At 42.4% G+C, this 16720-nt stretch overlaps 4 protein-coding genes and 1 non-coding gene across 11 annotated transcripts in view; 3 read left to right on the top strand and 2 right to left on the bottom strand.

Annotated features, from left to right (window-relative positions):
• LOC115672545 (probable E3 ubiquitin-protein ligase ARI2) overlaps nt 1-16720 on the top strand; it is a 40763-nt gene that overhangs the window by 19408 nt on the left and 4635 nt on the right. For 5 of the 6 annotated variants that reach the window (XM_056304803.1, XM_056304802.1, XM_030594354.2 and 2 more), the window contains exons 1-3: nt 15334-15726; nt 16167-16199; nt 16292-16574. In XM_056304803.1, coding sequence (XP_056160778.1) covers nt 15598-15726; nt 16167-16199; nt 16292-16574 — 445 coding nt within the window. In that variant the 5' untranslated portion in view covers nt 15334-15597. Of the gene's footprint in view, nt 1-15333; nt 15727-16164; nt 16200-16291; nt 16575-16720 lie in introns of those variants that run through there. The other variant, XM_056304804.1, reaches the window with a different exon arrangement.
• LOC115672671 (protein DETOXIFICATION 33-like) lies at nt 14-3220 on the top strand. Of its 2 annotated transcripts, none has more exons than XM_030594551.2 (7): nt 14-776; nt 1268-1809; nt 1928-2014; nt 2112-2168; nt 2331-2569; nt 2676-2881; nt 2973-3220. In XM_030594551.2, the coding sequence occupies exons 1-7, from the start codon at nt 558-560 to the stop codon at nt 3081-3083; spliced, it is 1461 nt and encodes a 486-aa protein (XP_030450411.1). In that variant the 5' UTR covers nt 14-557; the 3' UTR covers nt 3084-3220. The 2 variants fall into 2 exon arrangements, with proteins under 2 accessions (XP_030450411.1, XP_030450412.1); XM_030594552.2 differs by having other exon boundaries at nt 635-776; nt 1265-1809.
• LOC115672672 (4-hydroxy-3-methylbut-2-enyl diphosphate reductase, chloroplastic) lies at nt 3781-7496 on the bottom strand. Its single transcript, XM_030594554.2, has 10 exons — nt 7128-7496; nt 6482-6678; nt 6196-6375; nt 5941-6072; nt 5742-5816; nt 5564-5669; nt 5387-5481; nt 4676-4861; nt 4502-4588; nt 3781-4105 (listed from the first exon to the last, which is right to left on the bottom strand). Exons 1-10 carry the CDS (start codon nt 7417-7419, stop codon nt 4040-4042), a joined length of 1416 nt encoding a protein of 471 aa, XP_030450414.2. The 5' UTR covers nt 7420-7496; the 3' UTR covers nt 3781-4039.
• LOC115672942 (uncharacterized) lies at nt 8718-11420 on the top strand. Its single transcript, XM_030594943.2, has 7 exons — nt 8718-9021; nt 9143-9239; nt 9720-9858; nt 10449-10531; nt 10656-10790; nt 10876-10980; nt 11104-11420. Exons 1-7 carry the CDS (start codon nt 8936-8938, stop codon nt 11230-11232), a joined length of 774 nt encoding a protein of 257 aa, XP_030450803.1. The 5' UTR covers nt 8718-8935; the 3' UTR covers nt 11233-11420.
• Nucleotides 11998-12071, bottom strand: TRNAN-GUU (transfer RNA asparagine (anticodon GUU)). The gene has a single exon. It is a non-coding gene; the product is annotated as a tRNA-Asn (tRNA).

Genomic DNA, 16720 nt, shown 5'->3' with positions numbered 1-16720 from the left:
AACCCGATATAACCAAGAAACCGTTCATGAATTCAAGAGAATTTGGTGTATTGATATACTTTTAAATTTGCGAAAGAATGCTTCTTTATTGCCACGACCAACTTTGGTCGTGGGGAAGTGTACCAAAGTCCGCTCCGCCCCAGGAAGAACAGAGGAGGGTTAAGCGGACATACATCGTGGGTCTCACATTATGCAGGTGTTGGGAGTTTCACACATATTTCATTAACTATTGAAATGCCTGTGTCTGCCAAAAAACAATTTGCATTCAAAAGAGCATCCTTGTCTTCGTGGCTCGATCAATGCTTTAAAAGAAAAGGACAAATACCTAAGTAAATGACAAGAACTGGGGGTTGTTAGAAAGTACTCCCCTCAGATAGAACCTGTGTAATATTTTCCGTGTCAGTAAGTGAGAAAAGAAGAAAAAGCCGTTCCCTGTCTGGCAGGAGTTGGGATGGGGGTGACACAAGATTCAAAAGACAACGTTGCTGGACGAGAGACAATTGAAGGCAAAAGCATATGCGATAGAAGGAGAAGAGTCCTCTGAGATCTGGAGGAAGATGGTGAAGTGTCTGGGTGGTGGTGGCAAGGTGACCAAGAAATGCATGAAAGAGTCCAAGAAGACATGGGAGATAGCTGCACCTGCTATTCTCACCGCAGTTGCCCAGTTCTCAATTGGGGTTATGACTGCTGCATTTGTTGGGTATGTGGGTGATGTGGAGTTTGCTGCTGTCTCTATTGTTCAGAATGTGCTTGAAGGCTTTGTCTATGGGGTCATGGTGAGTCCCTTTTTCCCTGGTATTGACTTCAAGCTCAAACATAACATGGATTGAGGGAACATTGGAGAAAACTTTGCCTTTTGATCATGAGATTTTTGTTTTTCAGGATATATGATCTGTTACGATGTCCATGTGATTTGTTTTGATTATTCCCTTCACTCAGAAAACATCAACATTTGCCTTCTTTAAACTAATTTCATTTTGACCGCGAATTGCTTCACAGAATGTTCTTGTGCTTGACAACCTTAGAATTCCTACTAGTAAGACTGTGAAGCCTAAATTTACTGCATTTGAATGAGTCAATCTCTTCATTGCTGCAGCCTTATCGTGTCAGCTTGAATTTCATCATACATGTACTGGATCCTTCCTGTATACTATTGATTTTTGGCCCAAAAGAAAAGTCAATCCCGAGATTCCTATAATTACAAACAGTTAGAATTGTAACGTTACTCTTCGTCCCAATTTGACGTATTGCTGAACTTTTCTAGTAGCTTGGGATGGGAAGCGCCCTCGAGACGCTCTGCGGTCAAGCTGTTGGTGCGGGGAAACTGCACATGCTGGGCATCTACATGCAAAGATCATGCATCATCACCGGCGTCACAGCCTTGCTTCTAACCCCCGTCTATATTTTTGTATCGCCAATACTTCAAATCCTTCGGCAAGACAAGCATATTTCTGACCTTGCAGGGAAGTACTCGGTGTTAGTAATTCCACAATTATATGCTTACGCCTTGAACTTTCCTGTTCAAAAGTTTCTGCAATCTCAAAGTAAAGTTTGGGTCATGACCATCATCTCCTTAATGGCTCTGGCATTACATGGTCTTCTGAATTGGGTGTTGCTGACAAAGCTTCAATATGGCCTTAAGGGGGCTGCGATAGCTGGAAATATATCATGGTGGTTCTTGGTCGTGGCTCAAACAATATATGTGGTCGGTGGTTTCTTCCCAGTGGCGTGGACTGGTTTCTCTATGCTTGCTTTCAAGTCGCTAACTAGCTTCGTGAAGCTGTCGCTGGCATCAGCCATTATGTTATGGTTAGATGTTGTACATCAAAATCTGCATACTCACATATTCAGTCTACCGTTTTTCTTCTTATTCTATTGTGAGAAGCATTTTACCATGCTGATAGCATTTATGTGGTTATTGTGACAGCCTGGAGCTGTGGTATTACACAGCCGTTATTCTCATGGTGGGATGCTTGAAAAATCCAGAAATTGCAGTTGACGCCATATCGATCTGGTCAGACATTTATTCTTCCTCTTTCACTGAGATGATACCTATGTTTTTCTCTCTTTTAAGAATGTTTTGTGCTTAATTTTTTTCCTGCCTATGGCAGCATGAATTTGCAAACCTGGGCTCTGATGATTGCCCTAGGCTTCAATGCTTCTGTGAGGTTAGCTTCTTCACTTCCCAATCTACCTTTTTTCCTCGAACATGGGACATAACATCTAGACCAGAACATTATGAATGTTTCCCTAAAGCAGCATGCGTTTTAGATAACAGTTCTTCTTCACTTACTCCTGTCAGCTTCACCTATGCTTTTGAATTCTTGCAGTGTGAGAGTGTCCAATGAACTCGGTGGTGGAGATGCCAAAGCAGCAAAGTTTTCGGTATTGATCAATATTTTCACATCCACAGCAATAGGGATTTTCTTCACAGCAGCAGTAGCTTCAACAACGACTGTGTTCCCCAAGATATTTAGCAACCAACAAGAAGTCATAACAGAGACGTCGAAGCTCGGTTACTATCTCGCAGCTACAATCTTCCTCAATAGTATCCAACCAGTTCTTCACGGTACTCTTTCATTATGCCTACATCTATAACCTGAAATGTCACATTATAAGATTTGTCTATGTAGATCTTGATCAAGTATTTGGTTGAACCGTGAACACTTGTCCAGGGGTGGCGGTTGGTGCAGGATGGCAATTCTTCGTCGCCATAGTGAACATTGGATGCTACTATCTTTTGGGGCTTCCAATCGGAGCCTTGCTTGGATACAGGTTCAAGCTTGGTGCAGTTGGCATTTGGATCGGGATGCTAATTGGCTGCCTAAGCCAGACCGTCGTGCTTCTCTTTATTATCTTTCGAGCAAATTGGCGAAAGGAGGTACCGCGTGCATAATCTTCTTTTACTACCTGACCACTTTGGCGTTCCTTAGTTCCAACATACGTAAAAGTCTCTGCAAAATGATGTGCAGGCTCTGCAGGCCGAGATACGCATGAGAACATGGGGCGGGCAATCGGAACCTCCAGAGGAACCTCCAGAGATTACATCAGAACCCAATGGAACACGCCGACTGAATACATAATATACACTTACTGATACTATAGTTTTTTTTGGAATAAAACCTTGCTATCAATTTTCTTCTTTTCTTTTCTGACTTTATATCACATATAGAATTTGTGCAGATGAAAGATAAATAAGTTGACGCGAGATGGTTATATCCGCTATGCATTCAAATGTACAAAACTATGATAGCAAATATTGTCATGATATCATAACAGAGCCCTTGGGTTATTACTTGAAGTACTAGCTCCAAAAGGCAAAGTCTGAAAGCACCAACAGCATAAACTGACCGTGAGGTCCATCGCAGAACTGTGATATGATGAAGCGTGAGAAGAAAGCGCATAACTTCCAAATTTTCAGACATTATGGAGCATACGACATTGCTCATCTCTTTCTCTCAGTTCATTTCAAAAAGAGATTGACAATATACCCGCTTCCTTTCTTTCCCGAGTCATTAGTCCCGTCGGACCCAATAATTGTTGATTACTACATCCTTGCAGCTAAAGATCCATCCCTTCCTATTCATATCGCGGAGAAGCGAGCAAGTGTTCTAGAATTATAGTATCGTGCCGTTGTTTTAGTTAAGAATGCCCACAGGAAAGACAAATTCCAAAGAATTATGACACACATTAACAGACTGCTGACAACCCGAACGGAACTGAGTTGAAATAGGGAACTATGGCATCTCATTCTTTGTAGATCAATAAGCATGTCAAGTCTGCACAAACAGATATCACTTTGTTGAAGCTCAGAGATGAACATATGTTTGACATTTGTAAAATCCAGTCAAATTAAAGCCTTACATCACATCATTAGATCTACAAGAGCAGACTAAAGTTCAGTGGCATATAGGCTTATAATACATCAAATTTGCAGGGTATTTGGCCATTATACTTCAAATCTACGGAGCTTCTCATTTTTATTCACACAAGGACCGGCTGATAACTAAGCCATGATCTTATAGTCTGTGATCTTATATCAAGCCAGTTGCAAGGCCTCTTCCCTTTTAATGTCGAAGACCTTGACTAAAGCATCCTCAACGACCTGGTAAGGAACAAAAGCATCATTAGTATTACTGAAGGATTGACTTTCAGAACAAAGTACCAGCAAATATGCAACATATGAATCTTTAGAGCCTAATGTAGTTATCATCTAACTGCATTGAACGATAGTTCTAAGGAGACCAAATTTTCAGTGCATAATAATTGGACAGAGGGCTCAATGTGGTAACAAATATACAAAGGAAAGGCTTGATAGAAACCTCTTATCCTGATCAAGTAAACCATGCATAACAATAGTATCTCAAGGAAAACTCAGTCACGCCCATAATGTACAGTACCATAGATAGATGAGAGGTCAATGGGAAAGCGGCCAAAGGAAAGGACTCATGAAGAAGAAAAGCTGTTCTCGTAATAGAGTTTCACCAGGCTAGAAGCTTACCTTATCTGGGGTAGAAGCTCCTGATGTTACTCCAATTGTTATGGGACCCTCTGGAAGCCAATTTTCTTTCTCAACTAATTCCCCATGCTATCGCAACAGCAAAGTACAAAGGTCAGTAAAAGAAGGCATAAACACTCAAATCTGCTGGAGTGCAACTTTGAAGTACAGACTTACGTTCAATTTGTAGGCTATTCTGTTTCCAGGACCTACTCTCTGCTCACTGTCAATCCAATAAGAGGGTATGCCACGTTCTTCAGCAATCTCTTGAAGATGAGATGTGTTGCTGGAGTTCCACCCACCAACGACTAGCATAAGATCCACCTTCTCCTCAACTAACTTATACATAGCATCTTGGCGCTCCTGAAGAAGGCCAATGTTGAAAAAATTGCATCAGCATCTTAAAGACAGAGCAGAAGTCATGAGTTAGCAACCGACTCAAACTTCTTTCTTCTTTCTTCTGTTCTCTATTCTTCCTTTCTGTAGTATCTCATCATAGTTTTGGCTACAGGATTTGTATTATGCTCCTTCCACATATAAAACTTGTCATGGAAAAAATACAATTAAGAAAACTACCTCCCTGCCTTTTAGGCGGCACTCTGCATTTAAGACCTCATCTCTCTAGTTCAATTTCTAGGGTACTTACAGAAGAGAGCTAGCACCTGAGGTCTTCACATGAAAATTGGCATTGACCACTATCAAGCAGTAGGCCTTCCTATTCTGACATCGAGAGTCATTAGATATCTCAACTATGGCTACTCTTTTTCTGTTTGGCAAGTTGAAAAAAATTTACAGGCCAATGGCCATGTCAAGCTCTAGTTATCTCGCAAGAGGTTTTGATACACAGAAGACCTGAAAAAGCTTGGAGCTTCAGGAAGGGCAAATTACTTGAGTAGCATCACAAATTGTGTTAAAGCTTATGAAGTGCTGATTGACATTTTCCACTCCATACTTGCGCATCATAGTCCTCTCCACCAACTTCCCTGAAAATTTAACAAAACGTTCAACTTGAATAGCAAGTCGGACAAAGGGAGAAAAATCTGTAAAGATTTTATTGCTATTTACCAATCTCTTCAGTCTCTCCCTTAAGCATTGTGGTTTGATTTGCAATGCCAGCTTTAATAAGATCATTGTCAGGGTCAAATCCCGGCGAAACAGCATACTTGAATTTCTGCACCAAAGCTAAAATGTGAACAAGTGTTGTCTTAATCAAAAATAGGAAATATTAGCAATCTAGCAGTACCTCTAGAAACGCCTCTTTAGTCGAGCTAGAACCATCGAGCTCACCCCCAAGAATGTAATCACACACATACATTGCCTGGACATATGGCAAAAGTAGTTACAGATAAGACATCTCCATCACACTATTTGACAGAAACATAGATCAGTGTCAATATTGCACCGCAAAGCATAATGAATAGAGAGCTTCATCTAAGCCATACCTCCTTCATATTCTTCACGATAATGTACTTTCCAGCAAACGATGCAGTAGCTACGGTTTCTTCATGAGCGTATTTACCATGAATAATTGAAGTGTAGTCTCCTTTCTTGTGCTTCTCCACGGTGTTCCATACCTTTCGTGCAAAGATCAGAAACATTTAAGAAGGGAAATGAAGGAATAAGAATGCGTCACAAACAAAGTTAAGGCCACAACCAAAGGAAATAACGTGCTATATTATCCTGTCTCGGGGCCATACCTTGGATACCCATGGGCAAGTCGTATCCACAATTTGCACGTTTTTCTCGCTCAAAGTCAACATCTCCTCCACTGCTGCTCCAAAAGCAGGAAGAATGACAACATCACCTTTGTTAACGACATCAAACTGTTTTTGGCCTTCTTCGAGGGGGAGATTCTCCACTTCCATTTCCTCCAAGCGCTGTCAGTGTGATGAAAAACTATCAGTAAATTAAAGTGCATAACGCAATACGCACACCATTCAAGCAAATCAGCCAGAACAGCAAAACTGCTGTTCCGTATCTGACCTTGTTAACAGTAGGGTTGTGGATAATTTCATTAGTAATCCAGATCTTCTCCTCCGGAAACTGCTTTCTTGCCTCATAGGCAATCTGAACGGCTCGCTCGACGCCCCAGCAGAAACCATAGGCTTCGGCAAGTTTAACAGTAACATTTCCCCAGGTATACACATTTCCATTTTCCTTCAGAGTTTTAATAATATCACCTGGCATATGGAAAAAAACACGGCATCCTTACATTTCACAATTATTCAGAAACGCTGGTAATTGATGTCAAGACAAGTAGTATGGCGGCAAAAACATCATACCAACATAGATTGACAGCTAGAAATGCTAGAAACGGAATCAACAACACCAGTACATGAAGCATAGGATCTATATACGTGTAATATACTTTCACAAAGTTCCTAAAGATCGTAGCTCAATAATTATGATAAAAAAATGCTTTTTTTTTCTGACACAACTACCATATTTTCTAGTCAGTCAATAACTAATCAGTCAACTAGAAGTGGTCATAAAAAAGAGCCAAATTTACTCCTTCAATCCGAGCTGAGCCCAAAATCAAAGTCTTCTCGCGTGCACCGAAGCTCAAACCAGCCGTACCGAACAGAAGCAAACGCACAGGCGACAGAACAAAACGAAGGAAGGAACATACTGGTGTACTCGCGATTCATGAGCTGCAGGGTCTCGTCCTTGTAGCCGAAGCCCTTCCGGTTGTAGTTCTTGCTCCTGGTCAGGTTGTGCCGGAACACCTTGGCGTCGAAATCGCCGTCGGCGGCCACGGAGGAGGGGGGGGAGGGGGAGGGGGAGGGCTCGCCGGAGCATCGGACGGAGAGGGGCCTGCTGCGGCAACGGAAGGCGGCGGCCCCGGGGCCGGCGAGGCTCTCCGGCAGGGAGAGGTCGGAGCGGCCGGCGGGGATGCGGCAGAGGTGGAGGGTGATCGCCATGGTGCGCGCGCGCGCGTGTTGAGCAGAGCGACGATGGACGGCGAAGGGAAGGTGCGAATGGATTTGTGCGACAGTGGTGGGGGAATTTATCGTCTACCGACTCGTGTCCCGTGCTTTTTTGGGCCAATTTTTTTTTTTTAAAAAAAATTACTAAAACTATTTCTCTGCATGGATTTGGCTTTTTGTGTGGGGGAGGATCATGGTTTTTCCTTGGGGGCCGATTCCAATGTCCCTTTCCAATTTCACCAACCCAACTGTGTATAAAAGTGTGTTAATTGCTATTTTCGTGCTAAAAGCAATTCACGCCGTATTAAAAAACCATCTTATGCTCTCGCCTTGGCTATAAATTTAAGCTGGGTTCTGATCAATTTGTTTTGCGTTACAGCTCTTCTTGCGCACGGCGATTCTCATTTTGGGAATTTGTATATTTTTCGTATACATGGAGTCTCCTCCACCTATGAAATTAAGCTTTTGTATTGGATATCCTAACAACTCACTTGCATAAATTCAACTAAATTTATTGCCGAAAAAGAGATATTAAGAGAGAGTGTTAAGTGGCCTCGGAAAATCTGAGTGTTCGGAAAATATGATCCATGAAAAAATCGAGTGTTTTGGAAATTTTGCCAAGAGTTTTTAATTCATTTTTTAGAGTTTGGGGCGAAGGGAAGAAGCAAACAGAAGGGAGCCACGTGTAAACTTCCGGTCACGCATGAAAAGATAGTTAGAGACCGGACGGACCACGTGTAAACTTCCAGTCCAAGGAATCTTTCGCTCGTTCGCTCCCTACCATAACTTCACGTCCGGCTGCAATGGCCAAGTTCTTGTCGTGTTCCACGAGTTCCATGTCGCTGTCCTAAGGAATCTTTTGGCCAAGATTGAACCCCCCGCTTCGCAAAGTTGGAGTTCGTAGCTGGAAGGAACCTAACCAAACGACGCACGGCTTGTTCAGTAGAATGAGATCCACGTTATCCGTGTCCAGAAGGTACGAGGCTAGTCACAGCTACTCGCCATGTACAGGGCAACTTCTTTCTGTTCTGATCAATAGCTTAACCCCGTTTCGGTGATCGATAGACATCTCCTTTCGTGGGGACGGCGATTTTCGTGATTTCCATCTCCACCCACCAACCCCCTACGGAGGAGAGTAGGAGAGGCGGCGTGACCACTAGGAGAACGGCATAGAGGCTGATGAGTGATGACCATTTCTGAATTCGTGTTTTTTCATGTATGCAACGCCATTAATGAGCAGCGCCAATGCTGCTGTTCAAGTCAAACGCAGCTGTTCTGTTTGCGTTCTTCCTTGTGTTCAGTGGGCCTGAGCTTCGATTTCATGGGGCAGGATATGTTTGTTGGGCCGAGCCCATGGAAAAGTCAGAGCCTCGGCTTCCAAGGCCCAGGCCCAAGACCCGCTGTTCGCCGCCAATTTTGGGGATTGAGGGTTTCGCATTTGAACAATAGCTGCTGAAGAAGAAGAAGACGAAGGAGAAGAAGGAGAGGAAGAGGCAGCAAGGTCCTGAAAATGGCGGAATCCGAGGGATCGAACCAGGCGGAGAAGAGAGACGTTGCTCCCTCCACGGCCTTGGACTACCTCGATCCTTCTTACTGGTACGATACACGCGTTCATCACATTCGCGTTTTCGCCATTTCTCCTGCCGAGAGGCAAATTGGATCACAGTCCATTGCAGTGCCCTTCACGCGTTGTCGTTGCTGTTGATATTTGCTTTAGGGACGAGAGGTTCTCTCGCGAGGAGCACTACGAGTGGTTCAAGGACTACTCTCATTTCCGCCACCTGATGCAACAGAATGTCAAACCCGATTCTTCTGTGAGCGCCGTGTCTTTCAATGCTATTTGACTACCTGATGCTCTGTACCTGGTCTTCGGACCTGATGTTGTGTAGGCAAAGTTCAAGAAATTGGCATCGCGGTCGTCTGTGATTCATTTCACCATGCTGGCATTGATTGAAATTGCCGATGTGACTCTGCTGCTTAATTACATAGACAAGTTTGGGGTTTGAGTTCATATCGTGTAGATTTCGAGCAAAGGTCTATTTTGCATTAGGGGGTTGTTTGGAGTTTGCCCATCTTATAAGTATTACTTCACTTTTGTTATCGATCCTGAATTTTCGGTGGAAGTAGATGGGAAAGTGTTGAATTGTCCAGTGATCTTGTTTCCATTTTTGTTGTGGGCAATTTTACCTTATTTTAGATTTTCTTGGATTTGAATTGTCCTTTAGATTGGTTTGAGGATTTTTTTTTTAAATTTAATTGCTGGGTTTTCGTGATGAGGGAACTTTGTAATGAAGGTTCTGGAGCTTGGTTGTGGAAACTCGCAGCTATGCGACAATCTCTACAAAGACGGGGTTACTGATATAACATGCATTGATCTGTCGGCTGTGGCTGTGGAAAGGATGCAAAAACGGGTACAGTCCAAGGGATATAAAGGTATACATGCTTTTCATCTTTGCAGATATAATTACACTCCACACCTTCCACTCGGATATTCATATTAATCATTTGAAGGCTTTCAACTAGTTGCGAGTCTGGATATTGAAGACTCTATTGTTGTTTATGGAGCCTTTGAGTTTATTTTTATCCCTGCCTTGACCCTGCCAAAATCCGAAGCCTGGTCGCGGAGATTGTGTGTCTGAGTCTCTTCGTGCTTTCTTGGCATGGTCCAAAATCAAGTGAGAAAAATAGCTTCCGGCATGAAATTGGGAGGCTCACTTATTTGGTGCCGACCCTATGCATGAGCTTATGCATGTTGTGTTGCCGGGAGCATGTTGTTGATTTTGCCAAGGCTTGAAACTTGTTTTCACATGACTTTTTAAGAGCTCCAGTGAAGGGTCAATTATGCTGTCTCTGACTTCAGTCAGCCTTTCTTGTTGAATTTCATTGGATCGACCGTGTTTAAAACAGAAAAGCACAAAATTTTTATAACAGAATGGCATCTTTCTTATCGTGGCACGAATATCTGTTTCGATGAAAGAATTTAAGGCCTAAGATATGTACTTCTTACATTTCCTCGATATCAGAAATTAAAGTGCTAGAAGCTGACATGCTAGACCTGCCCTTTGGCGATGAGTGCTTTGATGTGGTAATTGAGAAAGGAACAATGGTAAATGTCTTGCATTTTTTTTTCCATTCCCTTGCTCCATTATTTTTAGTTGTAGCAAATGACTGTATCTTTTATCTGAGATTCTAGCATTCCTGAAATGGCATTGAAATGATTCTCTTGAAAGGATGTATTGTTCGTGGACAGTGGTGACCCATGGAACCCTCGACCTGCAACAGTAGCTAAAGTCATGCTGATGCTTCAAGGTGTACACCGTGTCTTAAAACCGGATGGAATATTTATATCTATCACTTTTGGTCAGGTGACACCCGCTTTTCAAAGAACTCTTCCTACATCATAATTCATGATGGCCTATCTGTGCTAACTTTTTTTACTTGGTCCGGCAGCCACATTTTAGACGTCCTTTATTTGATTCTCCAGACTTTACATGGTCTGTGGAGTGGAACACATTCGGTGATGGATTCCATTATTTTTTCTACATCTTGAAAAAGGTTGGTCTAAAACATCTTACATCCCCATGCAACATGCTCTTCTGAAACAGTGGATTAAATGTTGCATTTTCTCAATATCCAGATCCATGTAACTTGAAGTTTATGTTTTTTGCCATTTTGCAGGGACGGCGATCAATTGATGGCGAGAGACCTGGAAACAAGCTGCAGGCGCCATCCATAAACCTGTTTCATGAGGAGCTGGAGAGTGAAGATTATCTTTTCCGGACTAATATCGATGAGATGGACTCCTAAAACAGACCTCGACAAATCTCTTTCTGGTCCATAATCTATCATTTACAATCTCACTAGAATTTTGACCTGAATTGACAACTCAGATGAGGAAATGTATGTTGAAAGTCCCGATTTCAATTCTGAGATTGATCATGTACCTGGCAAGAAGCACAACGTTTAGAATAGTTAATATTTACGAAACTAATTCATTCGTCGAGTCCTGCTCTTTCTTTCTTTGAAATCTTGGATAAGCAAATTCCATTGGTTCGAGTTGATGTACCGTGCAGCTCTGCAAAAGTTGGGCGAGGAAATCTGATCTTCGCGTGGAGTAGAAATTCAGGATGCGGCTCCCCGCCGAAACAAATCGGGCAAGTCAATCCAATGGCAGCAGTGTGGTGTTCAGGATATCGTAGGCAATATGGCAATGAATCTAATGATGTGGATGATGCCGTTGGACATTGCCTTTTAAATTTGCAAACGTCAACGAGGAACGAGCAAAACGTAAAAGGTGGGATTTGCGGGAACTTCAATTGGGAAGGATCGATGGTTCGGATCCTTCAAAGTTGTGTATGCATTGTGCAATGCCAAGCAATACTTTGCTTCAAGAAATGGGATCGGTATGGCCATTGGGAAAATGGCCATTTTACTATTCAGTATGCGTTGGCTTGAAGTGATGTCTTTGGCAAAACATCAGTCCAGCCCAAAGGGGCAAAAGGAACGTTTTCTCCTGTATTACGTAGTATTTCTCGTCGGGCCCCCAAAAAATGGTAAGTATGGAGAAAGATTCGCTAGAGGAAGGGCTTGAACCTTCGACCTTGTGGTTAACAGCCACACGCTCTAACCAACTGAGCTACTCCAGCTTTTGGTTTCCGTGGGTGCATTCTCTTTAATTTTATTTTTTTATTTTTTTTTAAATTGGGATTCGTCTTCATCAATCCCTTTTGCAGTTAAGGGATCCCTCGGTTTCCAGATCTCGATTGTTCCATATATAAATGTAACTAATTTTGTAACAAACAGGAAAAGAGCTGGGCCTATTCTTGAGGGACCCAAGCTTGACTGCCGGGGTTTTGGTCTTGGTCTTGGTCTTGGCCTAAGGGGATATGGGCGCGGCCGCAACAGTCAGGTACTCAGACTTGGCCGCAGGGTTCCTAGGCACGAGCATTAAGGACCCAAGAACTGGGGGTGTCAATGGGTCGGGTCGGGTCGGCTTCCACTACTACCCTACCTGACCCCGAATCATAAGTGTTCGTGCTCTCTCTGACCCGAACCCTACCCGAATCGCATAGGACCTGTACTAAAAATTCGGGTCGGGTCCGGTTTTGGGTTTCGGGTTTTTGCCTGGGTTTTTCAGAGGGTGCGTTTAGAAGCAAGTCTAGTAAGAACTTTTTTTTTATAGAGTGGGTGTTTATTAAGCCGCTCGTCACTTTGAATACAACTAAATTGCTTGAGCTGAAATCAACTTGTGTGCAGGAGCTTTTTAACTTAAACCGTAAGCTTCACCATCTTTAACGCCTGAAAAGAGTATAGAATCCAATTGCACTGGAAGCAACAACAACATCCAACAACCTAGAAAAGAAGCTCAATTGCCATAACAAATAAATACCTTTTCCCCCACAGAATTAAGCGATGAACTAAAAGACAAATGATTCGGAGTAGAGAACTGCGAAGGCTCCTCATTGAAGTTAACAGAAAAACATACGAAACCTCCTCATCGAAGGACGACCAAGATGGAGGCGGAATCAACGCCGGCGACCAATGGGGGGACTAAGATGGCCTCGATTGAGGGGTTGTGGAAGGAGACGAGTCGTTCCGTGAGAGAGAGAGTGTATCGCGAATTAATACTTAGGGGTTTCAATTCAATTTTTGTAAACTAACATGTTTCGGTTCGGTTCGTGTTATGACTCGAACCGAAACAAGTCACAATACCCATTTTATAAATGTATACCTGAACATAGTAAGACTCGAACCGAAAATACCTTAACATTTCAGGCCGGTTCGGGTCGGTTCGTGTTTCGGTTCGGGTATTGTGTTTGGTTTTGACACTCCTACCAAGAACGGATGTCGGAGAGCCAGGCTCACCTTTGGGCTCTTGGCTAGGTCATCGGGATCTTGAACTCTGTTGTGATAGTTCAGTAGTAATTTTGAAAAGTAATTTTCAATTTTTTAAAAGAGAAAGCTTCTGTTCAGGAATTAATTATAAGTTTTCATTGAAAATTTTTCCGAAACAAACAGAATTAGCAGCAAAAAGAATTACTCGCTGGGCAACAAGAGGTTGATTAAAACAAAGTATGCATCACCCAATAAGGCTACCTTCCATGATCAAACAAGAATTTGAAAGATTATGAATCGTTATCGAGATTCCCTAAATCCTGTTCACTTAGCAATGGGAATTGAGAGGTTTTTCCTTGACCAAATGTGAAACCGCCAAAAAATAAAGTTCCTCTGCATATTCTAAATGACCAGAAACATGATGAGTTGACAAGTCGGGTGATACTGACAACTTCAGATCCATCCTTATGTGAAGAAATTTTCCTTGCAAGGAAGGACTAGGAAACTGGCTAAGAAAAGGAATGGAAGGAGATCTTTTAGGGAAATCTATGACATTGATTGCTATTCAATCATGCTACTGAAGGCTCCCCAATAATACTCATTACCAATATTTTTTATTAATAAACTTATGGCATCTGATATTCGATTTTCTGTTGCCAAATAAATGTTGTTTTAGCTTTCATTTTCAGCAATTAAAGATTGTCAAACGCCTCAAAAAATCAATGTTTAGTCTGCCTTTTGTTATCCATCAAAACTGAGAAGAGAATCTATCCAAAAAACCTGTTTTCAAATCAAAAGCAAACTACTCATCCGATTTTAAAGCATCTCAGCTATTGATTGAGTAAATTAGATCAAAAGTTTAGTTTGAAACTTTTTGAGAAGTTTAAGGAAAGTTCATACCTACATGCAAAACAAACATTATAGCTATACATAATTACCGGATAAAGAAAATTTTCATCTCCGATGAGTGAGATAATTTATATGTTAGTTTATGTTTATTTCATGGAAAATAAATGATTTGAATTTTTTTTTTAAATGATCACTTCTATCACATACAAAAATAAATGAATGAAAAGTATTTACATCATCCACGAAAGTGTTTAGATATTAATTTTTTTTTTTTTTGGTAACCCAGGGAACCCCCGCACGGCCGACAGCCGGGGAGTAAACCCTGGGGGCGACACGTGCTAGCCACCACACACGTGCCACCGGTTAAGTCACCCTGCGGCGCCCGGGATTCAAACACTCAACCTTTTGCGAGAGGAAGAGTGCGCGCTCCAGCAGCGCCACCCAGGCGAGTGGTTTTAGATATTAATTGTTGTTGATAATAGTAACATTTTTTATTGATTAATCATTTCATGTGATACAAGGGATTTATTTTAATAAAAATATTTTCTAAATCATTCATTTTCCGTGAAACAAATTAATAATCGCGAATCTATCTTTATTCGACTTTGAACTAGTGACGATTGCTATAATTCCACCGATGTTTTTCATATATCTAGTTTTACGAGAGAAAATTCCTAATTCAATTATAAACTTTCTAATTTTGATTCAGTTCTAAACTTTCTAATTTTGGCAATATACTCTTGAACCCATGCACGAAATTCCAATATAACCCTGCTACCCAATTGCCGCCGAAAGTTGAGACATCGTTTCAAGCAAAGCTATCCACGTCAGCATGCCACGTCGGACAGCCAACGATGATTGGAACGATGTCATTAATCTTGCGCAAAGGTTTAAAACTCCAATGGCAAAATGGGAAAGTTCACGACTAAATTAACAATTGTGTGATGGGTTAAGAATTGATTTGTTAATTCTCATTCTATATTTTTTACCAGTTTAAATTTATTTCACTATTTTGTGGTATATATATATATGTGTGTGTGTGTGTGTGTGTACAGATATATGAAGAAAGAGCAAATATGGGGAAATAAACAAAAAGCACAGTCCTTCAAAAACGACGCCGTTGCCGTCGCCGTCGCAGTTTCCTCTTTCCCTTCTCATCACTCACCTAAAACCTGCAAATGAAAATTTTGGTATGCAATAATAATAATAATATATGTTTCTCTCTCTCTCTCTCTCTCTCTCTCTCTCTCTCTCCAAAACACACACGACCTGTTTGTTATATTGTTCCCACTGCTTCCTCCTTAAGCTTCACTCTCGTCGCCGGCAATATCTCGCCTGAATTCCCCTCGATCTCGCCGGAAATCTCCCCCCGATCGGAGCGCCCGCGCGCGTAATCCGTCGAATCCGCGATTCCGCCGGTCAATTGCTCGGCACGCGGCTAGCCGGTCGAAGATTGTGGGGTCGCCGGCCGCATCGACCGCTGCGGCGATGGACGATGGCTTCAGCTGCGGCGACGACGACGAGGAGTGCTACTGCTCGGACAGGGACTCCCTCGATGGGCTGGCGAACGAGGACTCCGAGTACGACTGGGTCCCTCCCAAAGGCCCCTCCACCAAGGTGACCCTTTTTTTCTGTGCTGCGATTCCTCTAATTTTGTCAATGTTCTTCCTTTTTACCCGATTTTTCTTGTTTTAATCTGGAGAACGGAGGGTGTGGTTTCGTGCGTCTTCTTGTTCCCTTGGAGTGCCGGGGTGATCTCGTGCTATTGGTGGGATGAGTTTCATCGCGGAGGTTTTGTTGACGGGATAACTTAGGAATTGTCTCGGCCACGGTCACGGTCACGAGAAATTGAGTCGTGTTAGAAGCACTGTCGATGAGAATTTTGGTTTAGTACTTTGAGTTTGCTCCCTAAAAATTCTTATTTTGGGTTGATACGCTAGTTGATAGGGTTCAGTTTGTGAACTAGACTGTATGATTACCGGTGAATTTGGTTAAAAAAATACTGTCTTTTTAATCGAAGCTCCAATAATGGCTGTTCAAACCCTTTCTCTTTTCAGGTCATCACGAAAGAATCACTTTTGTCTGCGCAGGTAAGAATTTCGGTTAAAATGTGACTTTTATTTCGCGGACACTGTTGTTTGCTTGATGAGCTATTTCTCTGACTTGGCCTCATTGTTTAAAGAGAGGGGATTTGGGAAGGGTGATGGACTTGTTATCACTGAGAGAGCACCATGCGCGCACTTTGCTTATCCATCACCGATGGGATGTTGAGAAGTTGCTTGCAGTGCTCGTGGAGAAGGGTAAAGCTTGTTTATTTGCGGACGCGGGCGTGCCTCTGACTGAGGACCAAGATCTCAGTTTGCCCAAGCAGTCGACTTCTACGATTATGTGCGATATATGCATGGAAGAGATACCCGGTCACATTACGACGAGAATGGACTGTAGTCATCGCTATTGCAACGACTGTAAGCAATTGTTTCTTTTCTTTTTCATATGGTCAGTTGTGGACACGGTCAAATTATGCGGGGCTGCTTTATATCGGATGGGCAGCGGTCCTGTAAAATAAGCGTATGGTGCCAGAATAAGACCATCCCCATCTGAAAATCCCACC

The sequence above is a fragment of the Syzygium oleosum genome, unplaced genomic scaffold, assembly GCF_021117445.2.
Source record: "Syzygium oleosum isolate NSW1041296 unplaced genomic scaffold, Sole_v2.1 Sole_v2.33, whole genome shotgun sequence".
In the NCBI taxonomy this organism is placed as follows: Eukaryota; Viridiplantae; Streptophyta; class Magnoliopsida; order Myrtales; family Myrtaceae; genus Syzygium; species Syzygium oleosum.
The sequence above is the reverse complement of the archived record's forward strand: the minus strand, read 5'-3'. Positions and strand labels throughout refer to the sequence as shown.

Bases quoted from the DNA above. Each gene is read 5' to 3' on its own strand.
- LOC115672671 (XM_030594551.2), top strand. From the start codon at position 558: ATGGTGAAGTGTCTGGGTGGTGGTGGCAAGGTGACCAAGAAATGCATG. The intron at 777-1,267 runs GTGAGTCCCTTT...CTTTTCTAGTAG, and splicing joins GCTTTGTCTATGGGGTCATG to CTTGGGATGGGAAGCGCCCT. The intron at 2,882-2,972 runs GTACCGCGTGCA...AATGATGTGCAG, and splicing joins GAGCAAATTGGCGAAAGGAG to GCTCTGCAGGCCGAGATACG.
- LOC115672672 (XM_030594554.2), bottom strand. From the start codon at position 7,419: ATGGCGATCACCCTCCACCTCTGCCGCATCCCCGCCGGCCGCTCCGAC. The intron at 5,670-5,741 runs GTACTGCTAGAT...GCTTTGGTGCAG, and splicing joins CTAAAGAGGCGTTTCTAGAG to AAATTCAAGTATGCTGTTTC. The intron at 4,589-4,675 runs GTAAGTCTGTAC...CTGTTGCGATAG, and splicing joins GAATAGCCTACAAATTGAAC to CATGGGGAATTAGTTGAGAA.
- LOC115672942 (XM_030594943.2), top strand. From the start codon at position 8,936: ATGGCGGAATCCGAGGGATCGAACCAGGCGGAGAAGAGAGACGTTGCT. The intron at 9,022-9,142 runs GTACGATACACG...TATTTGCTTTAG, and splicing joins TACCTCGATCCTTCTTACTG to GGACGAGAGGTTCTCTCGCG. The intron at 9,859-10,448 runs GTATACATGCTT...CCTCGATATCAG, and splicing joins ACAGTCCAAGGGATATAAAG to AAATTAAAGTGCTAGAAGCT.